Source organism: Engystomops pustulosus, chromosome 5 (assembly GCF_040894005.1).
Source record: "Engystomops pustulosus chromosome 5, aEngPut4.maternal, whole genome shotgun sequence".
NCBI classification, from domain to species: Eukaryota; Metazoa; Chordata; class Amphibia; order Anura; family Leptodactylidae; genus Engystomops; species Engystomops pustulosus.
The window spans coordinates 8318818-8346308 of NC_092415.1; the positions used below are offsets into that span (position 1 = coordinate 8318818).

Sequence of the window (27491 nt, forward strand, 5' to 3'; positions counted from 1 at the left end):
CCAGCCTATGTGATGTCACACAGGTGGACGACTCGTTACATCCCTGGTCATGTGATGTCACACAGGTGCACGGCTTGTTATATCCCTGGTCATGTGATGTCACGCAGGTGCACAGCTCTTTATATCCCTGGTCATGTGATGTCACACAGGTGCACAGCTCTTTCTATCCCTGGTCATGTGATGTCACACAGGTGCACGATTCGTTATATCCCTGGTCATGTGATGTCACACAGGTGCACGGCTCATTATATCCCTGGTCATGTGATGTCACATGGGTGCACGATTCGTTATATCCCTGGTCATGTGATGTCACACAGATGCACAGCTCTTTATATCCCTGGTCATGTGATGTCACACAAGTGCACGGCTCGTTGTATCCCTGGTCATGTGATGTCACACAGGTGCACAGCTCTTTATATCCCTGGTTATGTGATGTCACACAGGTGCACAGCTCTTTATATCCCTGGTCATGTGATGTCACACAGGTGCACGATTCGTTATATCCCTGGTCATGTGATGTCACACATGTGCACAGCTCTTTATATCCCTGATCATGTGATGTCACAAAGGTGCACAGCTCTTTATATCCCTGGTTATGTGATGTCACACAGGTGCACGATTCGTTATATCCCTGGTCATGTGATATCACACAGGTGCACGATTCGTTATATCCCTGGTCATGTGATGTCACACAGGTGCACGATTCGTTATATCCCTGGTCATGTGATGTCACACAGGTGAACGACTCGTTATATCCCTGGTCATGTGATGTCTTACAGGTGCACAGCTCTTTATATCCCTGGTCATGTGATGTCACACAGGTGCACGATTCGTTATATCCCTGGTCATGTGATGTCACACAGGTGAACGACTCGTTATATCCCTGGTCATGTGATGTCTTACAGGTGCATAGCTCGTTATATCCCTGGTCAGGTGATGTCACACAGGTGCACGATTCTTTATATCCCTAGTCATGTGATATTGTCCTTGGAGAGATGTGTAATCAGACCTATGTGTATGTTGTTAGTAGCAGCAGGACTGTGATATATGGATTTATATTCCAGGATTGTAGCTTCTCTAAGTGCACTGGGGGTGTGTCCTCACACTGCTGTGCTCTCTGCAGCCAGTGTTCGTCATTGGCCCTGGAGAGAAGTGTAAAATATTCTTTGTCACTGCTAACGTTTTTTAAGATTTAGTGTGCGGAGCTGTGTATTTTTCCAGGATGACATTTTCACCATTTCATGTTTTTCTTATTAGATTGTATTTATTTAAATTTTTACGAAAATTTAATGGGAAATCAGTGTCTTTAAAGGAAAAAGTAAGTTTTGACTTTCTGAAAAAAAAAATTTTTTTTACTCTCCTAAAACTCAAAATATCATAAGAATTTCTCCTAATTCTACAATAAATAACGAAATGTATACAATGTATCTCCCTCCTCCGTATTCTGGAATCTGGACGTGATATTAGAACGTCCTCCAGATCAGAACTGAAGGAGCCGCGTGGAAATCCCTGTTTAAATCCGCTAATGGCGTTCTCTCTGCGCGTCCGAGATTATCTTGAAAGCCGAGCGCCCATTTTTCTGCCAATAATTGGTTTGGAGTTTAAAAAAAACGTCTATTTGTAACACAGAGAAGAAAAATGTCGGCAATAGATGATATTAGACACAGAGAGAAGCAAAGGAGAGGGATTGTCACGTCACTTCTATCTGCTAACTTGAAGATAAGAATGGAATACCAAACAACAGGCGCTCAACCTCTCCTCACTACATCCAACCGTGCTCAGATACCGCAGGGTTAATGAATCCAATGGTAGGTTTGGAGAAGTCAGCGGGATTCACTACAAAGTGACCTGACGACTCCATTGCCCTTACAGTACAAGATAATGTATGTACACAGTGACTGCACCAGCAGCAGATAGTGAGTGCAGCTCTGGGGTATAATACAGGATGTAACTCAGGATCAGTACAGGATAAGTAATGTCATGTATGTACACAGTGACTGCCCCAGCAGCAGAATAGTGAGTGCAGCTCTGGGGTATTATACAGGATGTAACTCAGGATCAGTACAGGATAAGTAATGTCATGTATGTACACAGTGACTGCACCAGCAGCAGAATAGTGAGTGCAGCTCTGGGGTATTATACAGGATGTAACTCAGGATCAGTACAGGATAAGTAATGTCATGTATGTACACAGTGACTGCACCAGCAGCAGAATAGTGAGTGCAGCTCTGGAGTATAATACAGGATGTAACTCAGGATCAGTACAGGATAAGTAATGTCATGTATGTACACAGTGACTGCACCAGCAGCAGAATAGTGAGTGCAGCTCTGGAGTATAATACAGGATGTAACTCAGGATCAGTACAGGATAAGTAATGTCATGTATGTACACAGTGACTGCACCAGCAGCAGAATAGTGAGTGCAGCTCTGGGGTATAATACAGGATGTAACTCAGGATCAGTACAGGATAAGTAATGTCATGTATGTACACAGTGACTGCACCAGCAGCAGAATAGTGAGTGCAGCTCTGGGGTATAATACAGGATGTAACTCAGGATCAGTACAGGATAAGTAATGTCATGTATGTACACAGTGACTGCACCAGCAGCAGAATAGTGAGTGCAGCTCTGGGGTATAATACAGCATGTAACTCAGGATCAGTACAGGATAAGTAATGTCATGTATGTACACCATGACTGCACCAGCAGCAGAATAGTGAGTGCAGCTCTGGGGTATAATACAGGGTGTAACTCAGGATGAGTACAGGATAAGTAATGTCATGTATGTACACAGTGACTGCACCAGCAGAATAGTGAGTGCAGCTCTGGGGTATAATACAGGATGTAACTCAGGATCAGTACAGGATAAGTAATGTCATGTATGTACACAGTAACTGCACCAGCAGCACAATAGTGAGTGCAGCTCTGGGGTATAATACAGGATGTAACTCAGGATCAGTACAGGATAAGTAATGTCATGTATGTACACAGTGACTGCACCAGCAGCAGAATAGTGAGTGCAGCTCTGGGGTATAATACAGGATGTAACTCAGGATCAGTACAGGATAAGTAATGTCATGTATGTACACAGTGACTGCACCACCAGCAGAATAGTGAGTGCAGCTCTGGGGTATAATACAGGGTGTAACTCAGGATCAGTACAGGATAAGTAATGTCATGTATGTACACAGTGACTGCACCAGCAGCAGAATAGTGAGTGCAGCTCTGGAGTATAATACAGGATGTAACTCAGGGTCAGTACAGGATAAGTAATGTCATGTATGTACACAGTGACTGCACCAGCAGAATAGTGAGTGCAGCTCTGGGGTATAATCCAGGGTGTAACTCAGGATCAGTACAGGATAAGTAATGCCATGTATGTACACAGTGACTGCACCAGCAGCAGAATAGTGAGTGCAGCTCTGGGTATAATACAGGATGTAACTCAGGATCAGTACAGGATAAGTAATGTCATGTATGTACACAGTGACTGCACCAGCAGCAGAATAGTGAGTGCAGCTCTGGGGTATAATACAGGATGTAACTCAGGATCAGTACAGGATAAGTAATGTCATGTATGTACACAGTGACTGCACCAGCAGCAGAATAGTGAGTGCAGCTCTGGGTATAATACAGGATGTAACTCAGGATCAGTACAGGATAAGTAATGTCATGTATGTACACAGTGACTGCACCAGCAGAATAGTGAGTGCAGCTCTGGAATATAATACAGGATGTAACTCAGGATCAGTACAGGATAAGTAATGTCATGTATGTACACAGTGACTGCACCAGCAGCAGAATAGTGAGTGCAGCTCTGGGTATAATACAGGATGTAACTCAGGATCAGTACAGGATAAGTAATGTCATGTATGTACACAGTGACTGCACCAGCAGCAGAATAGTGAGTGCAGCTCTGGGGTATAATACAGGATGTAACTCAGGATCAGTACAGGATAAGTAATGTCATGTATGTACACAGTGACTGCACCAGCAGCAGAATAGTGAGTGCAGCTCTGGGTATAATACAGGATGTAACTCAGGATCAGTACAGGATAAGTAATGCCATGTATGTACACAGTGACTGCACCAGCAGCAGAATAGTGAGTGCAGCTCTGGATCAGTACAGTAATGTCTTATTTGTTATTTCAGAGGGTTACTGATGGTAATGACCAGATGAACCGTTCTTGTAGATATTCAGCATTAGATGTTTGATAGTCTTTTAGCTGTTTGTAGCTGCATGTCCTTGGGGATGACCCGGCAGTATAGTACAGTGTAGTGACCCCTCTCTGTAGTATTGGGGATTATACTTGCATTGTTGCCCTAGTGCAGATATTTGCATTTAGATAGAAGTGATATTGTATTAGTCAGCATGTGGAGTGACTGGAGATCCTCCGAGCTCGGGTTATGACGGGTGAGGGGTTAATGGCGTTTCTCCGCGGTGAGGACTATAACGTTGATTTGCAAGTAAGTGACGGAGCGCGGGGCGTCCGGGAAATAACAAGACAATAGCAGAGTGAGCAGCGCGGGGAGCAGCGCCGTGTACATGGGGTCAGGCAGTGGTGACCTCTCTCGGAGAACACCGACACTCACACTGAGCGCTGAATAGGATCCTCTTTATAATTCTCCTTATCAGAAGGAGGTTTCCCCCTCGAGAAAACATTGATTTGTACCATCACAGGGAACTCATTAAAGTCCTTCTAAAATAACCTCGTTATCTCCTCTTCATACATTCTGCAACGTCGGGAACACAATGTATCGTCCTTCAATCCATATACAGCACAAAGCGGATCAGTACCAGGTCCTAGCGGAGAACGGGGCTCAATGACAAAGTGTCATGATGGATCATCGCGCACATCCCGAGGTGGTCATTTAGTTGGTTCCCAAAATCCTAAATTTTATGATTTCATTTTGGGAGATGAAGTAGTAATTGTTACTGTTTTACTTCCTTTCTTAGCACCTTGAATAGTCCTCCCACCTGGTGTTTCACTACTGGAACATCTCATCAGTGGGTGTTGGGACCTATGGATATGATTAGGCAGAACCACCCTCTTCCGTAGGCCCAACCATATGGGCGGCCAAATCACACCGTTCTTGGATGTCAATGTCACCTGGCCAAGGTGCGGTGTCTACACAGTGGGACACATTTACTAAGAGTCCGCGGACCGCATTTCCGTCGGGGATCCCGAGTTTTCTGTTTTGCGCCGCATTTAAGTGGGGTTTTTTGTGCACGTAATGGGATTATGGCGCAATCGCGCCGACTTGCATGAGACACAAATCGGGGGGCGTGGCCAACGGACAACCGGACTGATTCGGACAACACGCAGGATTTACAATTCAAATTGTGTCCTAATCCCGCGTTGCCGCTCCCTGTTCCTCTATGTTGTTATGCGCTCAGCTCCTATGTTACCGCGCTCTTCTCCTATGTTACTGCACTCTGCTCCCTCTTCCTCTATAACCACGCCATTCTCCTTTGTTGCCGCGCTCTGCTCCCGCGTTGCCGCTCTCAGTTCCCCTGTGGCCATGCTCTTCTCCTATGTTACCATGCTCTGCTCCCGTGTTGCCGCTCTCTGTTCTCCTGTGGCCACGCTCTTCTCCTATATTGCCGTGCTCTGCTCCCGTGTTGCCGCGCTCTGCTCCCGCGTTGCCGCGCTCTGCTCCCGCGTTGCCGCTTTCTGTTCCTCTGTGACCACGCTCTTCTCCTATGTTGCCACGCTCTGCTCCCGCGTTGCTGCTCTCTCTTCCCCTGTGGCCATGCTCTTCTCCTATGTTGCCACGCTCTGCTCCCGCGTTGCCGCTCCCTCTTCCTCTGTTGTTCCACGCCCCTCTCCTATGTTACCTAGCTCTGCTCCCGCGTTGCTGCTCTTTCTTCCCCTGTGGCCACGCTCTTCTCCTATGTTACCACGCTCTGCTCCTGTGTTGCCGCTCTCTGTTCCCCAGTGGCCACGCTCTTCTCCTATGTTACCACGCTCTGCTCCTGTGTTGCCGCTCTCTGTTTCCCTGTGGCCACGCTCTTCTCCTATGTTGCCGCGCTCTGCTCCCGCGTTGCCGCGCTCTGCTCCCGCGTTGCCGCTCCCTCTTCCGCTGTTGTTCCACGCCCCTCTCCTATGTTACCTAGCTCTGCTCCCGCGTTGCTGCTCTCTCTTCCCCTGTGGCCGCGCTCTGCTCCCGCATTGCCGCTCTCTGTTCCCCTGTGGCCACGCTCTTCTCCTATGTTACCACGCTCTTCTCCTATGTTACCGCGCTCTGCTCCTGCGTTGCTGCTCTCTGTTCCCCTGTGGCCACGCTCTTCTCCTATGTTACCACGCTCTTCTCCTATGTTACCGCGCTCTGCTCCCGCGTTGCTGCTCTCTCTTCCCCTGTGGCCACGCTCTTCTCCTATGTTACCGCGCTCTGCTCCCGCGTTGCTGCTTTCTGTTCCCCTGTGGCCACGCCCCTCTCCTATGTTACCGCGCTCTGCTCCCGCGTTGCTGCTCTCTCTTCCCCTGTGGCCACGCTCTTCTCCTATGTTACCGCGCTCTGCTCCCGCGTTGCTGCTTTCTGTTCCCCTGTGGCCACGCCCCTCTCCTATGTTACCGCGCTCTTCTCTTGTGTCGATAATTTCCTAGATCAGTGCTCCGGCCTCTGTTCTGGACGTTTGCTGACTTGCAGAGATAAAGCTTGTGTAATAACCTCGCTGCTGCTGCTGCTGCGCTCGGCATAATCTGATTGCATTAATAATGCATGGCCTCCATGTTTGCAGCCGCACTGCACTACTACTGTCATCTCCTTACGTGCCAGAAACAAGGACTTGTGGCGCCAGAGCACTTAAAGGGTCTAAATTTAGCGATTCTGATGGAAGTGACTTTATTTTGGTGACAGGTTAACACTGGGTGCTACTATTTCCAGACCTCAAGCCGTGCAGCCGCACACATCACATGGACGCAGCCGCATTATTCTGTCTGACCGGTCACTTTATTAACCCCTTACCAAGACGTCATGGAAGTGTCCCAAATCCCAATGATTTACACAATGATTAAAATGTCACAGGTTTTCATAAAACCTCTGAATATTCTATCATGTGACAGCATAAAATCCTGATATCTGCTTCCTCCTGAGCTCATGGTCACCCCCTGCTGATAGATGTATATTGTATTATAAGACGTGTGAGATCACAAGTGACAGCCGACAATGAGTGAGGATAGAAAATATTCCAAGTCATTCAGTTATTTAACCCCAAATTTATGTACAGGAAAAGAAGATAACCAATATAATACTGCCCCCTATGTACAAGAATATAACTACTATAATACTGCCCCCTATGTACAAGAATATAACTACTATAATACTGCCCCCTATGTACAGGAATATAACTACTATTATACTGCCCCCTATGTACAAGAATATAACTACTATAATACTGCCCCCTATGTACAGGAATATAACTACTATAATACTGCCCCCTATGTACAAGAATATAACTACTATAATACTGATCCCTATGTACAAGAATATAACTACTATAATACTGCCCCCTATGTACATGAATATAACTACTATAATACTGCCCCCTATGTACATGAATATAACTACTTTAATACTGCCCACTATGTACAAGAATATAACTACTATAATACTGCCCCCTATGTACAAGAGTATAACTACTATAATACTGCCCCCTATGTACAGGAATATAACTATTATAATACTGCCTCCTATGTACAAGAATATAACTACTATAATACTGCCCCCTATGTACAGGAATATAACTATTATAATACTGCCTCCTATGTACAAGAATATAACTACTATAATACTGCCCCCTATGTACAGGAATATAACTACTATAATACTGCCCCCTATGTACAAGAATATAACTACTATAATACTGCCCCCTATGTACAGGAATATAACTACTATAATACTGCCCCCTATGTACAAGAATATAACTACTATAATACTGCCCCTATGTACAGGAATATAACTACTATAATACTGCCCCCTATGTACAGGAATATAACTACTATAATACTGCCCGCTATGTACAAGAATATAACTACTATAATACTGACCCCTATGTACAGGAATATAACTACTATAATACTGCCTCCTATGTACAAGAATATAACTACTATAATACTGCCCCCTATGTACAAGAATATAACTACTGTAATACTGCCCCCTATGTACAGGGATATAACTACTATAATACTGCCCCCTATGTACAGGGATATAACTACTATAATACTGCCCCCTATGTACAGGAATATAACTACTATAATACTGCCCCCTATGTACAGGAATATAACTACTATAATACTGCCCCCAATGTACAGGAATATAACTACTATAATACTGCCCCCTATGTACAAGAATATAACTACTATAATACTGCTCCCTATGTACAGGAATATAACTACTATAATACTGCCCCTATGTACAGGAATATAACTACTATAATACTTCCCCTATGTACAGGAATATAACTACTATAATACTGCCCCCTATGTACAGGGATATAGCTACTATAATACTGCCCCCTATGTACAGGGATATAACTACTATAATACTGCCCCCTATGTACAGGGATATAACTACTATAATACTGCCCCCTATGTACAGGGATATAACTACTATAACACTGCCCCCTATGTACAAGAATATAACTACTATAATACTGACCCCTATGTACAAGAATATAACAACTATAATACTGCCCCCTATGTACAAGAATATAACTACTATAATACTGCCCCCTATGTACAGGGATATAACTACTATAATACTGCCCCCTATGTACAGGAATATAACTACTATAATACTACCCCTATGTACAGGGATATAACTACTATAATACTGCCCCCTATGTAAGAGAATATAACTACTATAATACTGACCCCTATGTACAAGAATATAACTACTATAATACTGCCCCCTATGTACAGGAATATAACTACTATAATACTGCCCCCTATGTACAAGAATATAACTACTATAATACTGCCCCCTATGTACAAGAATATAACTGCTATAATACTGCCCCCTATATACAAGAATATTACTATAATACTGCCCCTATGTACAGGAATATAACTACTATAATACTGCCCCCTATGTACAAGAATATAACTACTATAATACTGCCCCCTATGTACAAGAATATAACTACTATAATACTGCCCCTATGTACAGGAATATAACTACTATAATACTGCCCCCTATGTACAAGAATATAACTACTATAATACTGCCCCCTATGTACAAGAATATAACTGCTATAATACTGCCCCCTATGTACAGGAATATAACTACTATAATACTGCCCTATATGTACAAGAATATAACTACTATATTACTGCCCCCTATGTACAAGAATATAACTACTATAATACTTCCCCCTATGTACAGGAATATAGCTACTATAATACTGCCCCCTATGTACAGGAATATAACTACTATAATACTGCCCCCTATGTACAAGAATATAACTACTATAATACTGCCCCCTATGTACAGGAATATAACTACTATAATACTGCCCCCTATGTACAGGAATATAACTACTATAATACTGCCCCCTATGTACAAGAATATAACTACTATAATACTGCACCCTATGTACAAGAATATAACTACTATAATACTGCCCCCTATGTACAAGAATATAACTACTATAATACTGCCCCCTATGTACAAGAATATAACTACTATAATACTGCCCCCTATGTACAGGAATATAACTACTATAATACTACCCCCTATGTACAGGAATATAACTACTATAATACTACCCCCTATGTACAGGAATATAACTACTATAATACTGCCCCCTATGTACAAGAATATAACTACTATAATACTGCCCCCTATGTACAAGAATATAACTACTATAATACTGCCCCCTATGTACAGGAATATAACTACTATAATACTACCCCCTATGTACAGGAATATAACTACTATAATACTGCCCCCTATGTACAAGAATATAACTACTATAATACTGCCCCCTATGTACAGGAATATAACTACTATAATACTGCCCCCTATGTACAGGAATATAACTACTATAATACTGCCCCCTATGTACAAGAATATAACTACTATAATACTGTCCCCTATGTACAGGAATATAACTACTATAATACTGCCTCCTATGTACAGGAATATAACTACTATAATACTGCCCCCTATGTACAAGAATATAACTACTATAATACTGTCCCCTATGTACAGGAATATAACTACTATAATACTGCCTCCTATGTACAGGAATATAACTACTATAATACTGCCCCCTGTGTGCTGTACATATTGTGCTGCGGATGGTCCGGTGTATACTATCTCCTCGGAGGGTGAAGTGTTACTCTGCTCTCGGAGAGCTCGTGGCGTCAGACATCTGGGGAGGCAGCGCTGGAGATCTGAGCACAATTATACATGTTTGGAAAATTGGACTAATAAAATAAGCCGGGAGAAATCAGTGCAATTATAATTACAATATTCTGAGGATTTTATTTTTAGCTTGGATTGTCTTTGCCGAGCGAATTTACATCAGTTAAACGGTCGCATTGTAATTTTCACCTGCGAGAGGAGATGATTTATGCGGAGCGCAGCAGCCGCTCGTATCCCTCCCCCATTTATTCTCCAGCGATTGCTCTCAGCGTCGGCCGTAACCTCACATAGAGCCACATTCACACACCGCATCGCTTTATTGGGGGTTATTTTTGATTAGCAGAAAATTATTCTCAGCTTTTCCCATAATTCTCTGCGGCTCTTTTCTCAGATAATAATTCCCCTAGTAATAAGTTCCTGAAATATAATCACTATCTGATGAAATATACATTGTTGCAGATGTATACAGCTACAGTGCGGAGCGATGCGTCTCCATAGCTCTGACTACAAAGTCTCACTGTGACTGCCGATCCTGGAGTCATGTGTCGATCTCTACTTTTTCAGTTTTTTTAAAAATTTTTTTAGATATTATTCAAAGGATCAGAAATTAAAATAAAATACCTGTATCTGACAACGAATATTCTGTCGTCTGTTACCATGGAGACTAAATCCTACGCCGAGAAATAGATCCGTCATAGATTTTAATGTGTTCACCTGATAAACTCCAATGTTTGAATTTTTAAAATTTTTCAATGCTTTGGGCCATTTGCTTGTCACAGTGTTACAATGTTAATACTAACTCCATATATTTAACCCCTGAGATGCTGCGGTCAAGAGACATCCCAAAATGTCTCCAGTGAGAACTTTTAACTATTAAAAAATGAATTGATTAAAAGGTAAAGACGTGTGAGGTACAATCCTGGAATATGCATCCATATATCACAGTCCTGCTGCTACTAACAACATACACAAAGGGCTTATTACACTTCTCTTCAGGGACAATACATAACACTGGCTGCATAGAGCACAGAGCACAGCAGTGTGAGGACCTGCCTCCAGTGCACTTGAAGAAGCTACAATCCTGATATAAATCCAGATTTCACAGTCCTGCCTCTAGTACACAAAATATATTTTTTTCACAACTTTCCAGGGACAATAGCTAACAGTCTGCAGAGTGCACAGAGCACAGCAGTGTGAGTACACACTCCCAGTGCACTTGAGGAACTACAATCCTGAAATCAATCCAGATTTGAAAGCCCTGCTGATACTACACAAGGATTTTTTTTTCCACTACTTTCCAGGGGCAATAGCTAACAGTCTGCATAGAGCACAGACTGCAGCAGTGTGAGGTCATGCCCTCATTGCAATTGGAGAAAGTGCAATCCTCTGATATAAACCTATATTTCATAGTCCTGCTGCTACTCACAACATTTTCAAAGGTCTTATTATACATCTCTCCAGGGACAATACATAACACTTGATGCAGGGAGTATAGAGCACAGCAGTGTGAGGTGTGATTACACATCTCTCCAGGGACAGTACATATCACTGGCTGCAGAGAGCACAGAGCACAGCAGTGTGAGGTGTGATTACACATCTCTCCAGGGACAGTACATATCACTGGCTGCAGAGAGCACAGAGCACAGCAGTGTGAGGTCTGATTACACATCTCTCCAGGGACAATACATAACACTGACTGCAGAGAGCACAGAGTACAGCAGTGTGAGGTCTGATTACACATCTCCCCATGGACAGTACATAACACTGGCTGCAGAGAGCACAGAGCACAGCAGTGTGAGGTCTGATTACACATCTCTCCAGGGACAATACATAACACTGGCTGCAGAGAGCACAGAGCACAGCAGTGTGAGGTCTGATTACTCATCTCTCCAGGGGTAATACATAACACTGGCTGTAGAGAGCACAGAGCACAGCAGTGTGAGGTCTGATTACACATCTCTCCAGGGACACTACATAACACTGGCTGCAGAGAGCACAGAGCACAGCAGTGTGAGGTCTGATTACACATCTCTCCAGGGACAATACATAACACTGGCTGCAGAGAGCACAGAGCACAGCAGTGTGAGGTCTGATTACACATCTCTCCAGGGACAATACATAACACTGGCTGCAGAGAGCACAGAGCACAGCAGTGTGAGGTCTGATTACACATCTCTCCAGGGACATTTCATAACACTGGCTGCAGAGAGCACAGCAGTGTGAGGACTGATTACACATCTCTCCAGGGACAATACATAACTCTGGCTGCAGAGTGCACAGATCACAGCAGTGTGAGGTCTGATTACACATCTCTCCAGGGACATTACATAACACTGGCTGCAGAGAGCACAGAGCACAGCAGTGTGAGGTCTGATTACACATCTCTCCAGGGACAATACTGAACACTGGCTGCAGAGAGCACAGAGCACAGCAGTGTGAGGTCTGATTACACATCTCTCCAGGGACAATACATAACACTGGCTGCAGAGAGCACAGAGCACAGCAGTGTGAGGTCTGATTACACATCTCTCCAGGGACAATACTGAACACTGGCTGCAGAGAGCACAGAGCACAGCAGTGTGAGGTCTGATTACACATCTCTCCAGGGACAATACTGAACACTGGCTGCAGAGAGCACAGAGCACAGCAGTGTGAGGTCTGATTACACATCTCTCCAGGGACACTACATAACGCTGGCTGCAGAGAGCACAGAGCACAGCAGTGTGAGGACTGATTACACATCTCTCCAGGGACAATACATAACTCTGGCTGCAGAGAGCACAGATCACAGCAGTGTGAGGTCTGATTACACATCTCTCCAGGGACATTACATAACACTGGCTGCAGAGAGCACAGAGCACAGCAGTGTGAGGTCTGATTACACATCTCTCCAGGGACAGTACATAACACTTGATGCAGGGAGTATAGAGCACAGCAGTGTGAGGACACACCCCCAGTGCACTTGGAGAAGGCAGAATTCTTTACTGTTTGCAGTCTGTATGGTCAGTTCTGCTGTATTATGTATTATTTTTACTAATTGCTCTTTGATGCTTTTTATCTTTTTTTCATTATAAATGGGGCGTCATCTGTCGGAGAGGGACGGAATGATGACCCTTATATCGCCCCCTATTGGTAATGCCAGGTCTATTGTGTTACATCCTAAGGCACATGTTACAATTGAGATAAAGTCCTCCCATCGCTATCAGACAGCAGAGGGTTAAGTCCTGTTGGGTCGTACAGTCCTGCAGCTTGAGGTCGGATCCTCGGGTAGATGACTCGATATCGATCCCGTTGGGGTCCAGGTCACCCATTTAATTGAGTCAGATGTATCTGTACTGTCAGTGTCCTGACTCTATAGACTAGAAGAGGTCACCCCCCACCCTCCGGGGGCCGCTGCGCTCGGGCAGGGACCGGGCTGATGGACTATTGAGTCACTTTTTCATCATTATGTCCCAGCGCTGTGCAGGGGCTTTCGTCACTCACTTCCTTTTACTTTGCTGAGACGAGGAGGTCGCCTGTTACAGAGGCGCGAGGCGCGGAGAGACGCTGATGAATATTTCATGGAATTCCTGATACCGCAGTGATATGTATTACAGGACGGTCCCTACCGAGGACGAGGACCAATGTGACCAGTTATAGGGATCCTAACTGTTAGGCTTTAGGTATTGTCCCAGGAGAGATGTGCAATTGTATCTTTGTTTATCTTTTTAGTTGCAGCAGGACTGTGAAATAGGGTTTATATTGCAGGATTGTAGCTTCTCTAAATGCACTGGGGCTGTGTCCTCACACTGCTGCGCTCCGTGCTCTCTTCAGTCAGTGTTAAGTATTGTTAGTGTAATCAGACCTTTGTGTATGTTGTTAGTAGCAGCAGGACTGTGAAATAGGGTTTATATTGCAGGATTTTAGCTTCTCTAAATGTACAGGGGCTGTGTCCTCACACTGCTGTTCTCTGTGCTCTCTGCAGTCAGCGTTATGTATTGTTAGTGTAATTAGACCTTTGTGTATGTTGTTAGTAGCAGCAGGACTGTGAAATAGGGTTTATATTGCAGGATTTTAGCTTCTCTAAACGTACAGGGGGCTGTGTCCTCACACTTCTGTTCTCTGTGCTCTCTGCAGTCAGTGTTAAGTATTGTCAGTGTAATATGTATGTTGTTAGTAGCAGCAGGACTGTGATGCATTGGATTTATATTCCAGGATTTTAGCTTCTCCAAGTGCACTGGGGGAGTGTCCTCACATTGCTGTGCTCTTAGCTATGCGTTTAGCTGATCAGCAGTCCCTGCTCTAAGTTACTGCTGTTTCTGGCTACTAGTCAGATACTGAATACTGGATAGGAAGAGCTGTAAAGAAATCCACATCACAGAGTTAAGAGCACAGCAGTGTGAGGGCACCCCCCACCCCCTGTTCACAATAACGTAATATCAATCCATAATGCACAGTCCTGCAACTAACAACATATATAAAGGTTGGATTACACATCTCTCCAGGGACAATACCTAATGCAGTACTGCTCTGTCACGCCTGCTGACAGGTTCCCTTAAAGGAACGGGTGGTTCTGTTGTTGTGTTTTGTTATATATGAGAGTTATGGCAAAAATCATAGTTTTCCTCCTCCCTGGACACATGGTCTCCCGCACTTTGGGGTCCCCCCACACTTTGGGGTGTCACAGTGCAGAGATAATACTGTGATCCCTGTGTGACGCAGCTCTGAGCGGACATTGCATTACTTGTTATCAGACATGTTTGTGCTCCTCCTTGGTTCTCTCTCACCTCCCCGCCCTCCATCGCTCCTCCGCTCCACCTGCCGCGCTGGGGGCCGCTATAAAAGCTTCTGCGTAACATCTGTTTATTTTTCCATCTCCATCCTCGTGCGTCCGGACGCTGCAGCCCATCTGCTCGGCACATATTATAGCAGCCAGTAATGAGGCCCATGTGCAAGCAGCGCACCACGGTCCCGGAGATGTGCGGACACTTTGTATCACTGACCTCATACATTGTTACATTGTAATTAGTCACATGGGAGGGGCTGATCCTCCCCCATACATCGGATACAATTCTACATTCCACGGAATTTACTACCTTTATTTTTATCTCCTGTTACTGCATTTCATTTACTTATAGAAGTGAATTGATAGGAAAAAAAGAGCCTTTACCCCCAATCCAGGGAAAGTGTCTGTGGGTGCAAATCCGTAAGACCCTAAAGGTCATTTACAGATATTCCAGGGAATAGGCAGCGCTCCAAAGCCGAAACGGCACACTATGGAGTAAAGGAATAGGCTCTGGATATCTGCTCCCAGGAAAGCTGGGTGATTATCTGTCTGACAGATAACAGTTACTGATAAAGTTATCAAGGAATTGATCTAGATAGATAGAAATAAGATACAGAGATACATATATGTATACACTAGCTGTAGCTCCCAGAGTTACCCGGGATAGTAAGTAACTGCTTCTAGCTATAACAAAATAGAATGCATATCTATATCTATCTATATTTCCCTCTATATATATCTGTCTCTGTATATGTCTCTCTCTCTATCTGTATCGCTCTCTCTCTCTCTGTGTTTCTGAATCTCTCTATGTCTGTCTCTCTCTCATTGCCTGTCTATATCAGTCTCTCTATCTCCTTATCTATCTCTGTGTGCTTCTAGCTATAACAAAATATAATGAATATCTCTATCTATATTTCTCTCTCTCTATCTGTCTCTATATATGTCTCTCTCTCTCTCTCTATCTCTCTCTCTCTATCTCTCTGTTTTTCTGAATCTCTCTATGTCTGTCTCTCTCTCTCTCATTGCCTGTCTATATCAGTCTCTCTCTCTTTATCTCCTTGTCTCTGTCTGTATCTCTCTCTGTATGTTCTCTCATGTTGTTTCTCTCTGTCTCTTTTTGTCTCCGTCTGTCTCTATCCATCTTACCTCACACATAATTATCTTATACTCATTGCCTAATGTAACCAATCAAAGCTCAGAGCTCATGTTAATGACCTGTGGCACATACACTCATACATACACATACCTACACACATAAGTACACTTAGACATACATACACTCATACACACACACAGACTTATATATGCACACACATACACTCACCGGCCACTTTATTAGGTACACCATGCTAGTAACGGGTTGGACCCCCTTTTGTCTTCAGAACTGCCTCAATTCTTCGTGGCATAGATACAACAAGGTGCTGGAAGCTCCTCAGAGATTTTGCTCCATAGTGACATGATGGCATCACACAGTTGCCGCAGATTTGTCGGCTGCACATCCATGATGCGAATCTCCCGTTCTACCACATCCCAAAGATGCTCTATTGGATGAGATCTGGTGACTGTGGAGGCCATTTGTGTCCAGTGACCTCATTGTCATGTTCAAGAAACCAGTCTGAGATGCTTCCAGCTTTATGACATGGCGCATTATCCTGCTGAAAGTAGCCATCAGATGTTACAGGGTACATTGTGCTCATAAAGGGATGGACATGGTCAGCAACAATACTCAGGTAGGCTGTGGCGTTGTACCAAGGGGCCCAAAGACACCATGACACCAGCACCACCAGCCTGACCCGCTGATACAAGGCAGGATGGATCCATGACACCACCACCACCAGCCTGAACCGTTGATACAAGGCAGGATGGATCCATGACACCACCACCACCAGCCTGACCCGCTGATACAAGGCAGGATGGATCCATGACACCACCACCACCAGCCTGAGCCGCTGATACAAGGCAGGATGGATCCATGACACCACCACCACCAGCCTGACCCGCTGATACAAGGCAGGATGGATCCATGACACCACCACCACCAGCCTGACCCGCTGATACAAGGCAGGATGGATCCATGACACCACCACCACCAGCCTGAGCCGCTGATACAAGGCAGGATGGATCCATGACACCACCACCACCAGCCTGAGCCGCTGATACAAGGCAGGATGGATCCATGACACCACCACCACCAGCCTGAGCCGCTGATACAAGGCAGGATGGATCCATGACACCACCACCACCAGCCTGACCCGCTGATACAAGGCAGGATGGATCCATGACACCACCACCACCAGCCTGACCCGCTGATACAAGGCAGGATGGATCCATGACACCACCACCACCAGCCTGAGCCGCTGATACAAGGCAGGATGGATCCATGACACCACCACCACCAGCCTGACCCGCTGATACAAGGCAGGATGGATCCATGACACCACCACCACCAGCCTGACCCGCTGATACAAGGCAGGATGGATCCATGACACCACCACCAGCCTGAGCCGCTGATACAAGGCAGGATGGATCCATGCTTTCATGTTGTTGTACCAAATTCTGACCCTACCATCCGAATGTCGCAGCAGAAATCGAGACTCATCAGACCAGGCAACGTTTTTCCAATCTTCTACTGTCCAATTTCGGTGAGCTTGTGCAAATTGTAGCCTCAGTTTCCTGTTCTTAGCTGAAAGGAGTGGCACCCGGTGGGGTCTTCTGCTGCTGTAGCCCATCTGCCTCAAAGTTGGACGTACTGTGCGTTCAGAGATGCTCTTCTGCCTACCTTGGTTGTAACGGGTGGCGATTTGAGTCACTGTCGCCTTTCTATCAGCTCGAACCAGTCTGCCCATTCTCCTCTGACCTCTGGCATCAACAAGGCATTTCCGCCCACAGAACTGCCGCTCACTGGATGTTTTTTCTTTTTCGGACCATTCTCTGTAAACCCTAGAGATGGTTGTGCGTGAAAATCCCAGTAGATCAGCAGTTTCTGAAATACTCAGATCAGCCCTTCTGGCACCAACAACCATGCCACGTTCAGAGGCCACAAATCACCTTTCTTCCCCATACTGATGCTCGGGAGAACTGCAGGAGATTGTCTTGACCATGTCTACATGCCTAAATGCACTGAGTTGCCGCCATGTGATTGGCTGATTAGAAATTAAGTGTTAACGAGCAGTTGGACAGGTGTACCTAATAAAGAGGCCGGTGAGTGTACATACATACATACATACATACATATACATACACATACACACTCATACATACACATACACACATGCATACATTCATACATACACTTTATATGTTAGATATGATATAGATGAGAGATACAGAGATATAGATAGATAAGAGATACAGATGGGATCTAATATTTCCCATCATCGGAAGCTTCCCCAGGTATCTGTGCACTTTGTGTAATTGGAATTTGATGTGTCACAGTACTGGGAAAGCTGGGTGGTACTGGCAGGTCTCTTAATGGGCAGCACCATAGATCATCTTTTGGGTCCTAAAGTGTCGGACCACCATCCTACTGTTACCTATGGTAATTACAGGCCATAAGTATCTAGAAGGTCTGAGAACAGCCCTTTAAGTCTTCTTTTTCTGGACCCCACTTTTCTTGGCGCTGGTTCTGTTCTTACACTTTGGGTCGGGGTTTTGTAAGCTCTCTCGGATCATGGACTGGTGTAGATACTCAAGGGGTGTAAGGGTTAAGGACCGCAGAGTGTTGAACCATAGCAACGTGGTGTAATGGATATATATAGCCCTGTGCAGGAGGGGGCGCTGTGGTCCTGCAGGGATAAGCTCCACCACATGGGTCCGGTTACTGTGTTACCATAGATACACATTGCTGTACCGCAGAGCGCGAGGGAAGTGCATTGTGGTCAGCACCAGGGTTTCTGACGGGTTTCACACTTCTGCATCTTTATACTTAGTTTATGAACTGGAAATAAAGCCGCCCCCTCCCCAACCACAACCGCAACGATATAACAAGCTGTTTATGCCGGAACAATCGGGAGTTAATGTTCCCACATGGAGCCTGATGCTCGGCCATTTACTGAGAAACAATTTATTACACCGCGTTCACACCACAAGACCCCGAGGAGAATACAGGTCATTCCATCAGATACATAACCATGTGCTTATCAGGCTGTCACTATGTATCGTATATACTACACAATGTATACAGCTCTTACCCTGTATTATACCCCAGAGCTGCACTCACTATTCTGCTGCTGGTGCAGTCACTGTGTACATACATGACATTACTTATCCTGTACTGATCCTGAGTTACATCCTGTATTATACCCCAGAGCTGCACTCACTATTCTGCTGCTGGTGCAGTCACTGTGTACATACATGACATTACTTATCCTGTACTGATCCTGAGTTACATCCTGTATTATACCCCAGAGCTGCACTCACTATTATGCTGCTGGTGCAGTCACTGTGTACATACATGACATTACTTATCCTGTACTGATCCTGAGTTACATCCTGCACTATACTCCAGAGCTGCACTCACTATTCTGCTGCTGGTGCAGTCACTGTGTACATACATGACATTACTTATCCTGTACTGATCCTGAGTTACATCCTGTATTATACCCCAGAGCTGCACTCACTATTCTGCTGCTGGTGCAGTCACTGTGTACATACATGACATTACTTATCCTGTACTGATCCTGAGTTACATCCTGTATTATACCCCAGAGCTGCACTCACTATTCTGCTGCTGGTGCAGTCACTGTGTACATTCATGACATTACTTATCCTGTACTGATCCTGAGTTACATCCTGTATTATACTCCGGAGCTGTACTCACTATTCTGCTGCTGGTGCAGTCACTGTGTACATACATGACATTACTTATCCTGTAGTGATCCTGAGTTACATCCTGTATTATACCCCAGAGCTGCACTCACTATTCTGCTGCTGGTGCAGTCACTGTGTATATACATGACATTACTTTTCATGTACTGATCCTGAGTTACATCCTGTATTATACTCCAGAGCTGCACTCACTATTCTGCTGCTGGTGCAGTCACTGTGTACATACATGACATTACTTATCCTGTACTGATCCTGAGTTACATCCTGTATTATACCCCAGAGCTGCACTCACTATTCTGCTGCTGGTGCAGTCACTGTGTACATACATGACATTACTTATCCTGTACTGATCCTGAGTTACATTCTGTATTGTACCCCAGAGCTGCACTCACTATTCTGCTGCTGGTGCAGTCACTGTACATACATGACATTACTTATCATGTACTGATCCTGAGTTACATCCTGTATTATACTCCAGAGCTGCACTCACTATTCTGCTGCTGGTGCAGTCACTGTGTACATACATGACATTACTTATCCTGTACTGATCCTGAGTTACATCCTGTATTATACTCCAGAGCTGCACTCACTATTCTGCTGCTGGTGCAGTCACTGTGTACATACATGACATTACTTATCCTGTACTGATCCTGAGTTACATCCTGTATTATACCCCAGAGCTGCACTCACTATTCTGCTGCTGGTGCAGTCACTGTGTACATACATGACATTACTTATCCTGTACTGATCCTGAGTTACATCCTGTATTATACTCCAGAGCTGCACTCACTATTCTGCTGCTGGTGCAGTCACTGTGTACATACATGACATTACTTATCCTGTAGTGATCCTGAGTTACATCCTGTATTATACTCCAGAGCTGCACTCACTATTCTGCTGCTGGTGCAGTCACTGTGTACATACATGACATTACTTATCCTGTACTGATCCTGAGTTACATCCTGTACTATACTCCAGAGCTGCACTCACTATTCTGCTGCTGGTGCAGTCACTGTGTACATACATGACATTACTTATCCTGTACTGATCCTGAGTTACATCCTGTATTATACTCCAGAGCTGCACTCACTATTCTGCTGCTGGTGCAGTCACTGTGTACATACATGACATTACTTATCCTGTACTGATCCTGAGTTACATCCTGTATTATACTCCAGAGCTGCACTCACTATTCTGCTGCTGGTGCAGTCACTGTGTACATACATGACATTACTTATCCTGTACTGATCCTGAGTTACATCCTGTATTATACTCCAGAGCTGCAGTCACTATTCTGCTGCTGGTGCAGTCACTGTGTACATACATGACATTACTTATCCTGTACTGATCCTGAGGTACATCCTGTATTATACACCAGAGCTGCACTCACTATTCTGCTGCTGGTGCAGTCACTGTGTACATACATGACATTACTTATCCTGTACTGATCCTAAGTTACATCCTGTAGATCTTTTATTAAAATATATCATATAAAACATATCAAAAACACAAAACATAAAACAAACATTATGTACAATATATACAAAATATTTACAACAACTGACCTTCTGGTCCAGCCTCATTCACACCTAGCACCTGACCCTGAGTTACATCCTGTATTATTATTTGCATATAATAGAAGTGTTTGTGCATTTCATGTTTGTTTACATCTTTTATAATCATTCTATTTTTTATGCATTCTATTTGCTAGTTATATAATCTCTGTACAATTCTTTAATGTTTTGTTTTTTTGTCTGTATATTATATATTTCACCTTAACTTCTTCCCACCCCTCCCTGAAGCGTGACGGAGAGGCCAGTGTGGAGGGGGTGCTGAATCAGCTTGTTCTGGAGCACCTACAGCTGGCGCCACTGCAGTGGGGTAAGTGACCTGTCCTCGGTTTTACATACATTGTGTCGTCACAGATTATATTTCATCTTCTGAGTTAAACTGTAACCTGCGAGAGCTTCCGGATAATTTGAAGAGAAATGGAATTATTCACGGAAAACAAGTCTTCCTTGTTTTAGAGAGAGAATCTTTCATGAGAAAAGATTTTGTCAGTGTAACAGCCTGTGAAGCAAGAAGGGGCTCTGGTAACACCCCCTAGAGCCGTTTAGAGTTTTTAAAAGTTGATTAAGAAGATTTGGTAACAAATATAGGAAAATATCAAAGTCACGATGACGGGATCTATAAGTAAGTGTCTTGGGTTTATCATGATGGATTCTGATTTACTTTAAAGATGTTACCTGATTATCCAGAGAACCTATTGGTGCCTATGAGAGATGACATATTCACTAGTCCTGCATTTTCTTCCAACTCCGTGAGTCTATCCAATCTGATCTGCTGTAGAGGTTCCAGTAATGTATTCACAGTCACCAGGGGTGCACCAACCAAGAGGCGAGTTTAGCTTCTTGCCTCAGACAGCATCACCAAGATGTGCGGCAGCATCTAGGACGCAATCACTTGCTTTAAAACAAGACTCGGGACCTAAAAATATTTCCGCTGAACCCCAGATTCCAGCATGGGTGTAATACACCGCATGGAGAATGCACTTACTAAAACACACTACCTGATATATTCCGTCTGTAGGGGGCGTCGTTCTACACTCGCCTCAGCCAGCAGAGGTAGTGACGCTGCCATTCATTACATGCTACTCCTGTGGCCGGTGTTTTGTCACCTGCACATGGAGCGTGATGTCACTCTTCCGGTCTGGTATTACTAAATGCTCTGTGGGCTGGAACTGGCGCCCATGCTCCGTGTGTTCCACCATTCATATGTTCTCCATGGTTACATCCTTAGTCTCTTATACTTTGTTACATTGTAATGATCCCTATGTCTCCTGATGTATAGGGAAGTCCTCCAGGATCGGCGCTGCTCAGTCTACAGTTCTGTATTTCATGCCGGAGATGGAACTGCGGCCCATTATTAATATGACTGAAGTGTTAATGAGCCGGGTGTAGTCTGGAAGTGATGCGCCCTACAAAGGGCAATGTGTCTAATCTCTCTTCTCAGACACGACACGTTGTCCCCTGAACATCCTCCTGTGGAGCATAGCCCCGGCCTCCTGCCCCTTCCGGATTGCAGCCTCACAGCCTCTCATAACTCATTAGTAATTGAAAAAGCTGCTGTGATCTTACTGCCGAGTTCACATCTATCCAAAATTTATGGTGTTGTTCGTGTTTACTGCTCGGCCTGACTTCTGGCGAGGACTGCGGGGCCAGGAGCGCCTCTTACTCATCGCCACGTGATGGTCGCATCTTCGTGCCGGCCTTGGTGACATTTCAGGGTCTTAGTATCCTGTGCTGCCTTCATCCGCTAGGTCAGTAAGTGACAATAAATAACACTGGCTTCAAAGAGCACAGAGCACAGCAGTGTGAGGACACCCCCCCCCCCCCCCCCAGTGCACTTGGAGAAGGTACAGTCCTGAAATATAAAGATCTGATTACACATCTCTCCATGTACAGGACATAACACTGGCTGCATTGTACATGGTTACTGCTGCTGATGGTTTCCTTTTAGTCGGATTTACATTGACTCATTGTAACAAATTGTAACAAACTCTCTGGAAAGGAAATAGAAGGTTTACACTGTAATTGAATGATTGTGGTTACTTCTTTCCCAGCAGTGAATGAGTTATCCCTGTGTAGGTCCTGACTGGTGTAAGCAGCAGCTTATGCGCCATAAATAGGAGGAGGTAATTAGCCGCGGACATGCCCGATCCCAGCAATGTGTGTGCTGAGCGCAGGAATCTGTTGTGTGAGCACAGAGTCCTAGTTACCACCGATCATGTATGTGACCTTCCTGGAAATGTCAGCACGCGATACCTCTTATAGCGTAATAATGGGCCTTGCGTCATCTCCTGCATCATCCATGTACAAGATGAGGAGGGAAGCGGCCTCTCTCAGCAGCCATCAGCTATATACTATCAGTGCCCCCCATGCACTGGATGAGGCCACGTGGAGAGTGATTGTGGCCTCTTTGAAGCCCCTGTAGGGTCCAATCTCTTGGGGAACAACTCTTGTCTATCCTAAAGGGGTCTTCAGCTCAGCAACATTACATTGGTGGCGGTATAATAGCTACAGCTCATTTAGAAATTATTCCTTTATCCCACATGTGGCTTCTCCGTGAGCAGTGAGATTGGTAGAACAGTGAAAATCTGCTGACCAGTTCCCTTTAGGGTGAAATAGATTTTCGCTCTTTCCACATTTTTTCGCTTCTTCCCTCCAATTCTCTTATGTAAAACAAGTTTTACCTATAGTAACTTATTGGTGGGATTTTATGAAGCCACTTTGTCCAGTCTTGTGGCAGAATTTACAACTTAAAGGGCCTTACGATACTTTAATAAAGTTTTTTAAACCATCTTTACTCTTTTCCAACTTTCCCGACAAAGGGGGTGTGGCCATTGGTAAGGGACGTAATCTCTGGAAAAGTTGTCATAGCCGGGTGGAAAATACTCCTTTGTGGTGCTCAGTTTAGATCAGCCGAAAGCAGGTGTAACATAGAACCTGATAGCCTAACACTGCGCCGGAATACATCATCACGATGCTGGATGTGGGGCGGCACTAGACTAGTCCCGAGGACACAATAATAACTTTCCCCCAATTATGTTTTACTCGTCTGTGTGGCTGATGTTTCCCTCTCTTTTCTTCATTGAAATCCTGTATTGGAGACATTAAAGGACACCTGTCATCAGGTCTGTGTCACTTGTCCTGTCACCTCTACCTGTTGGAGCAGCTAACAAGGATCCCATCCCAGCCTCTATCTAGTTATTTCATACATTAATCATTGTAAAATCATCTATTCTTTATCATATAAATGAGGCTGGTCACATGGTCAGAGGCAGTGATGTCACCACTGTTACCCCTCCCCTCTCCTCCCCCTGCTCATGTCTATGTGTAATGTATAGTAAAGCATTGCTAGTGTGTGTGCTGCATCTGCTGACATGCTGCATCCTCCTAATATACAGGTGAGAGACAGACATCAGCTACACATGAATCTGACATGTTCTGCTGTAACATGGCTGCAGCCTGGAGCTGCTGTATCTCTCCTAAACACACACACAGGCTGCAGGGGGCGCCAGCACCAGGAAGCACATCATTATACAGCCTCACATCATTATATAGGCTGTCAGTCATGCACTGGGGGTGTGGCTGTGCCTCCCACATAATAAGCCGGACAGCTTAAATATGCTAATGCTTCATTGGACATTTCACAGGTCATTTGCATACAGCTTTAGGACCTCATTGCTTAGGGTTACAGGCATGTAGAGGGACAATGAAGGCATAGAGGCAATGCTCTCTAATGGCAGTTTATGAAAATATATTTAGTTTAGGGGGGTTATTTTGCATGACGGGTTCTCTTTAAGGTTTTCTATGGATGGGGACCTTCTCCTGTGTCATGTTGGCAGATCTATAATTCTATATTCCTAGAAAATAATTGGTAACAACCGAAACTGCAACAAACAAGGGCCTTTTCATCATCGGACCTTTTCTTTTCTGTCCAGTATAGTTTGAAGAGGGTAATGGGAGACATGCTTCACCCATGGGTGCTGAGGGAGTTGAGTTCAGTAGCTAATTGCCTTTTACTAGTCAATGTGGTCGATGTTCCACTATTTGTTGCTTCTTTTGTAAACATATTTGTTACATTTTATCAACATCCTGGAGACATATTGGTCGTGATTAGAGATGAGCGAACACTAAAATGCTCGGGTACTCGTTATTCGAGACGAACTTTTCCCGATGCTCGAGTGCTCGTCTCGAATAACGAACCCCATTGAAGTCAATGGGAGACTCGAGCATTTTTCAAGGGGACCAAGGCTCTGCACAGGGAAGCTTGGCCAAACACCTGGGAACCTCAGAAAAGGATGGAAACACCACGGAAATGGACAGGAAACAGCAGGGGCAGCATGCATGGATGCCTCTGAGGCTGCCTAATCACACCATTATGCCAAAATTATGGGCAACAGCATGGCCATGACAGAGTGACAGAATGAAGCTAGATAGCATCTAAAACATCCAATAATTGACCCTGACACTATAGGGGACGGCATGCAGAGGCAGCGGCAGCAGCGGCAGGCTAGAGAGTGGCATGGCGACATACCCTAAATGGACTCAGGCTTCAAACCAATGGGTGGCAGAGAGGAACCAAAGGAGGTGAGCAAGAAGCGCTCAAATAATATCGCTACATGATAAAAGTTTGCCAGTATATTTTGTGGATTACACAGCAGGGTGGCGACAAAGTTAACATGGAAGCCATGAAAACAACCCAAAATTCTGCCTGACACAGCTCGTTTGATAAGGGGACCATGTATGGAGGCAGTGAACTAGTAGTAGATTAAAGGTGCTGCAGTTAAAACTATGTTAGTTGGATCTTGGCATGGAGCTGGCGCTCCGCTGCCAGGCGAGCTTTCGCCAATCCAAGCCCCTGTCTATAGGCTACTCCCCAAACAGCACTTCTAAGAACCTTTTGTATAAGATCAAGTGTAGTAGCGTTCTTATAAGTTTAGGAAATGGCGGGTGAGGGGAATGTAAACAGATGCGCAAGAAGCGCTGAAATAATATCCCTAAATGGTAAAAGTTTGCAAGTATATTTTGTGGATTACACAGCAGGGTGGCGACAAAGTTAACAACTTTGATGTGGAATGCCCTGTAATAGCTCTTGGGCGGTGTGCCTTTTATCGCCTAGGCTCAGCAGTTTCAGCACCGCCTGCTGTCGCTTAGCGACGGCACTGCTGCTGTGCCTAGAGCTACCGACTGATGGCGCCATGCCCACGGATGGTAATTCGGAGGAGGAGGAGGTGGAGGAGGGGTGGGAGGAGGTATAGTAGGCCTTTGAGACCTGGACCGAGGTAGGCCCCGCAATTCTCTGCGTCGGCAGTATATGACCAGCCCCAGGGTCAGACTCGGTCCCAGCCTGCACCAAGTTAAGTGTAGTAGCGTTCTTATAAGTTTGGGATATGGCGGGTGAGGGGAATGTAAACAGATGCGCAAGAAGCGCATGATGCGCATGGAGCTGGCGTTCCGCTGCCAGGCGAGCTTTCGCCAATCCAAGCCCCTGTCTCTAGGCTACTCCCCAAACAGCACTTCTAAGAACCTTTTGTATAAGATCAAGTGTAGTAGCGTTCTTATAAGTTTAGGATATGCCGGGTGAGGGGAATGTAAACAGATGCGCAAGAAGCGCTGAAATAATATCCCTAAATGGTAAAAGTTTGCCAGTATATTTTGTGGATAACACAGCAGGGTGGCGACAAAGTTAACAACTTTGATGTGGAATCCATGAAAACAACCCAAATTTCTGCCTGACACACCTCGTTTGATAAAGGGACGATGTATGGAGGCAGCTATATGGACGACTTTTGGAGGTAGCAATGGAGACAACGTGTGGAGGCTGCTATGGAGACAATTTAATTTGGATAGTGCCTGTATGTGGCAGTCCCAAACATTTTTCAAACCAGAGGAGCAGGTAGGTGGCCCTCCAGTAAAATGGGATAGATTGAGTGCCTGTATGTGGCAGTCCCAAAAATGTTTCA

General features: G+C 44.8%; 1 protein-coding gene across 2 annotated transcripts in view; it reads left to right on the top strand.

The window, feature by feature from the left end:
- TRAPPC9 (trafficking protein particle complex subunit 9) overlaps positions 1-27491 on the top strand; it is a 348005-nt gene that overhangs the window by 131471 nt on the left and 189043 nt on the right. For both annotated transcript variants that reach the window (XM_072151135.1, XM_072151136.1), the window contains exon 21: positions 21753-21844. In XM_072151135.1, coding sequence (XP_072007236.1) covers positions 21753-21844 — 92 coding nt within the window. The remainder of the gene's footprint in view (positions 1-21752; positions 21845-27491) is intronic.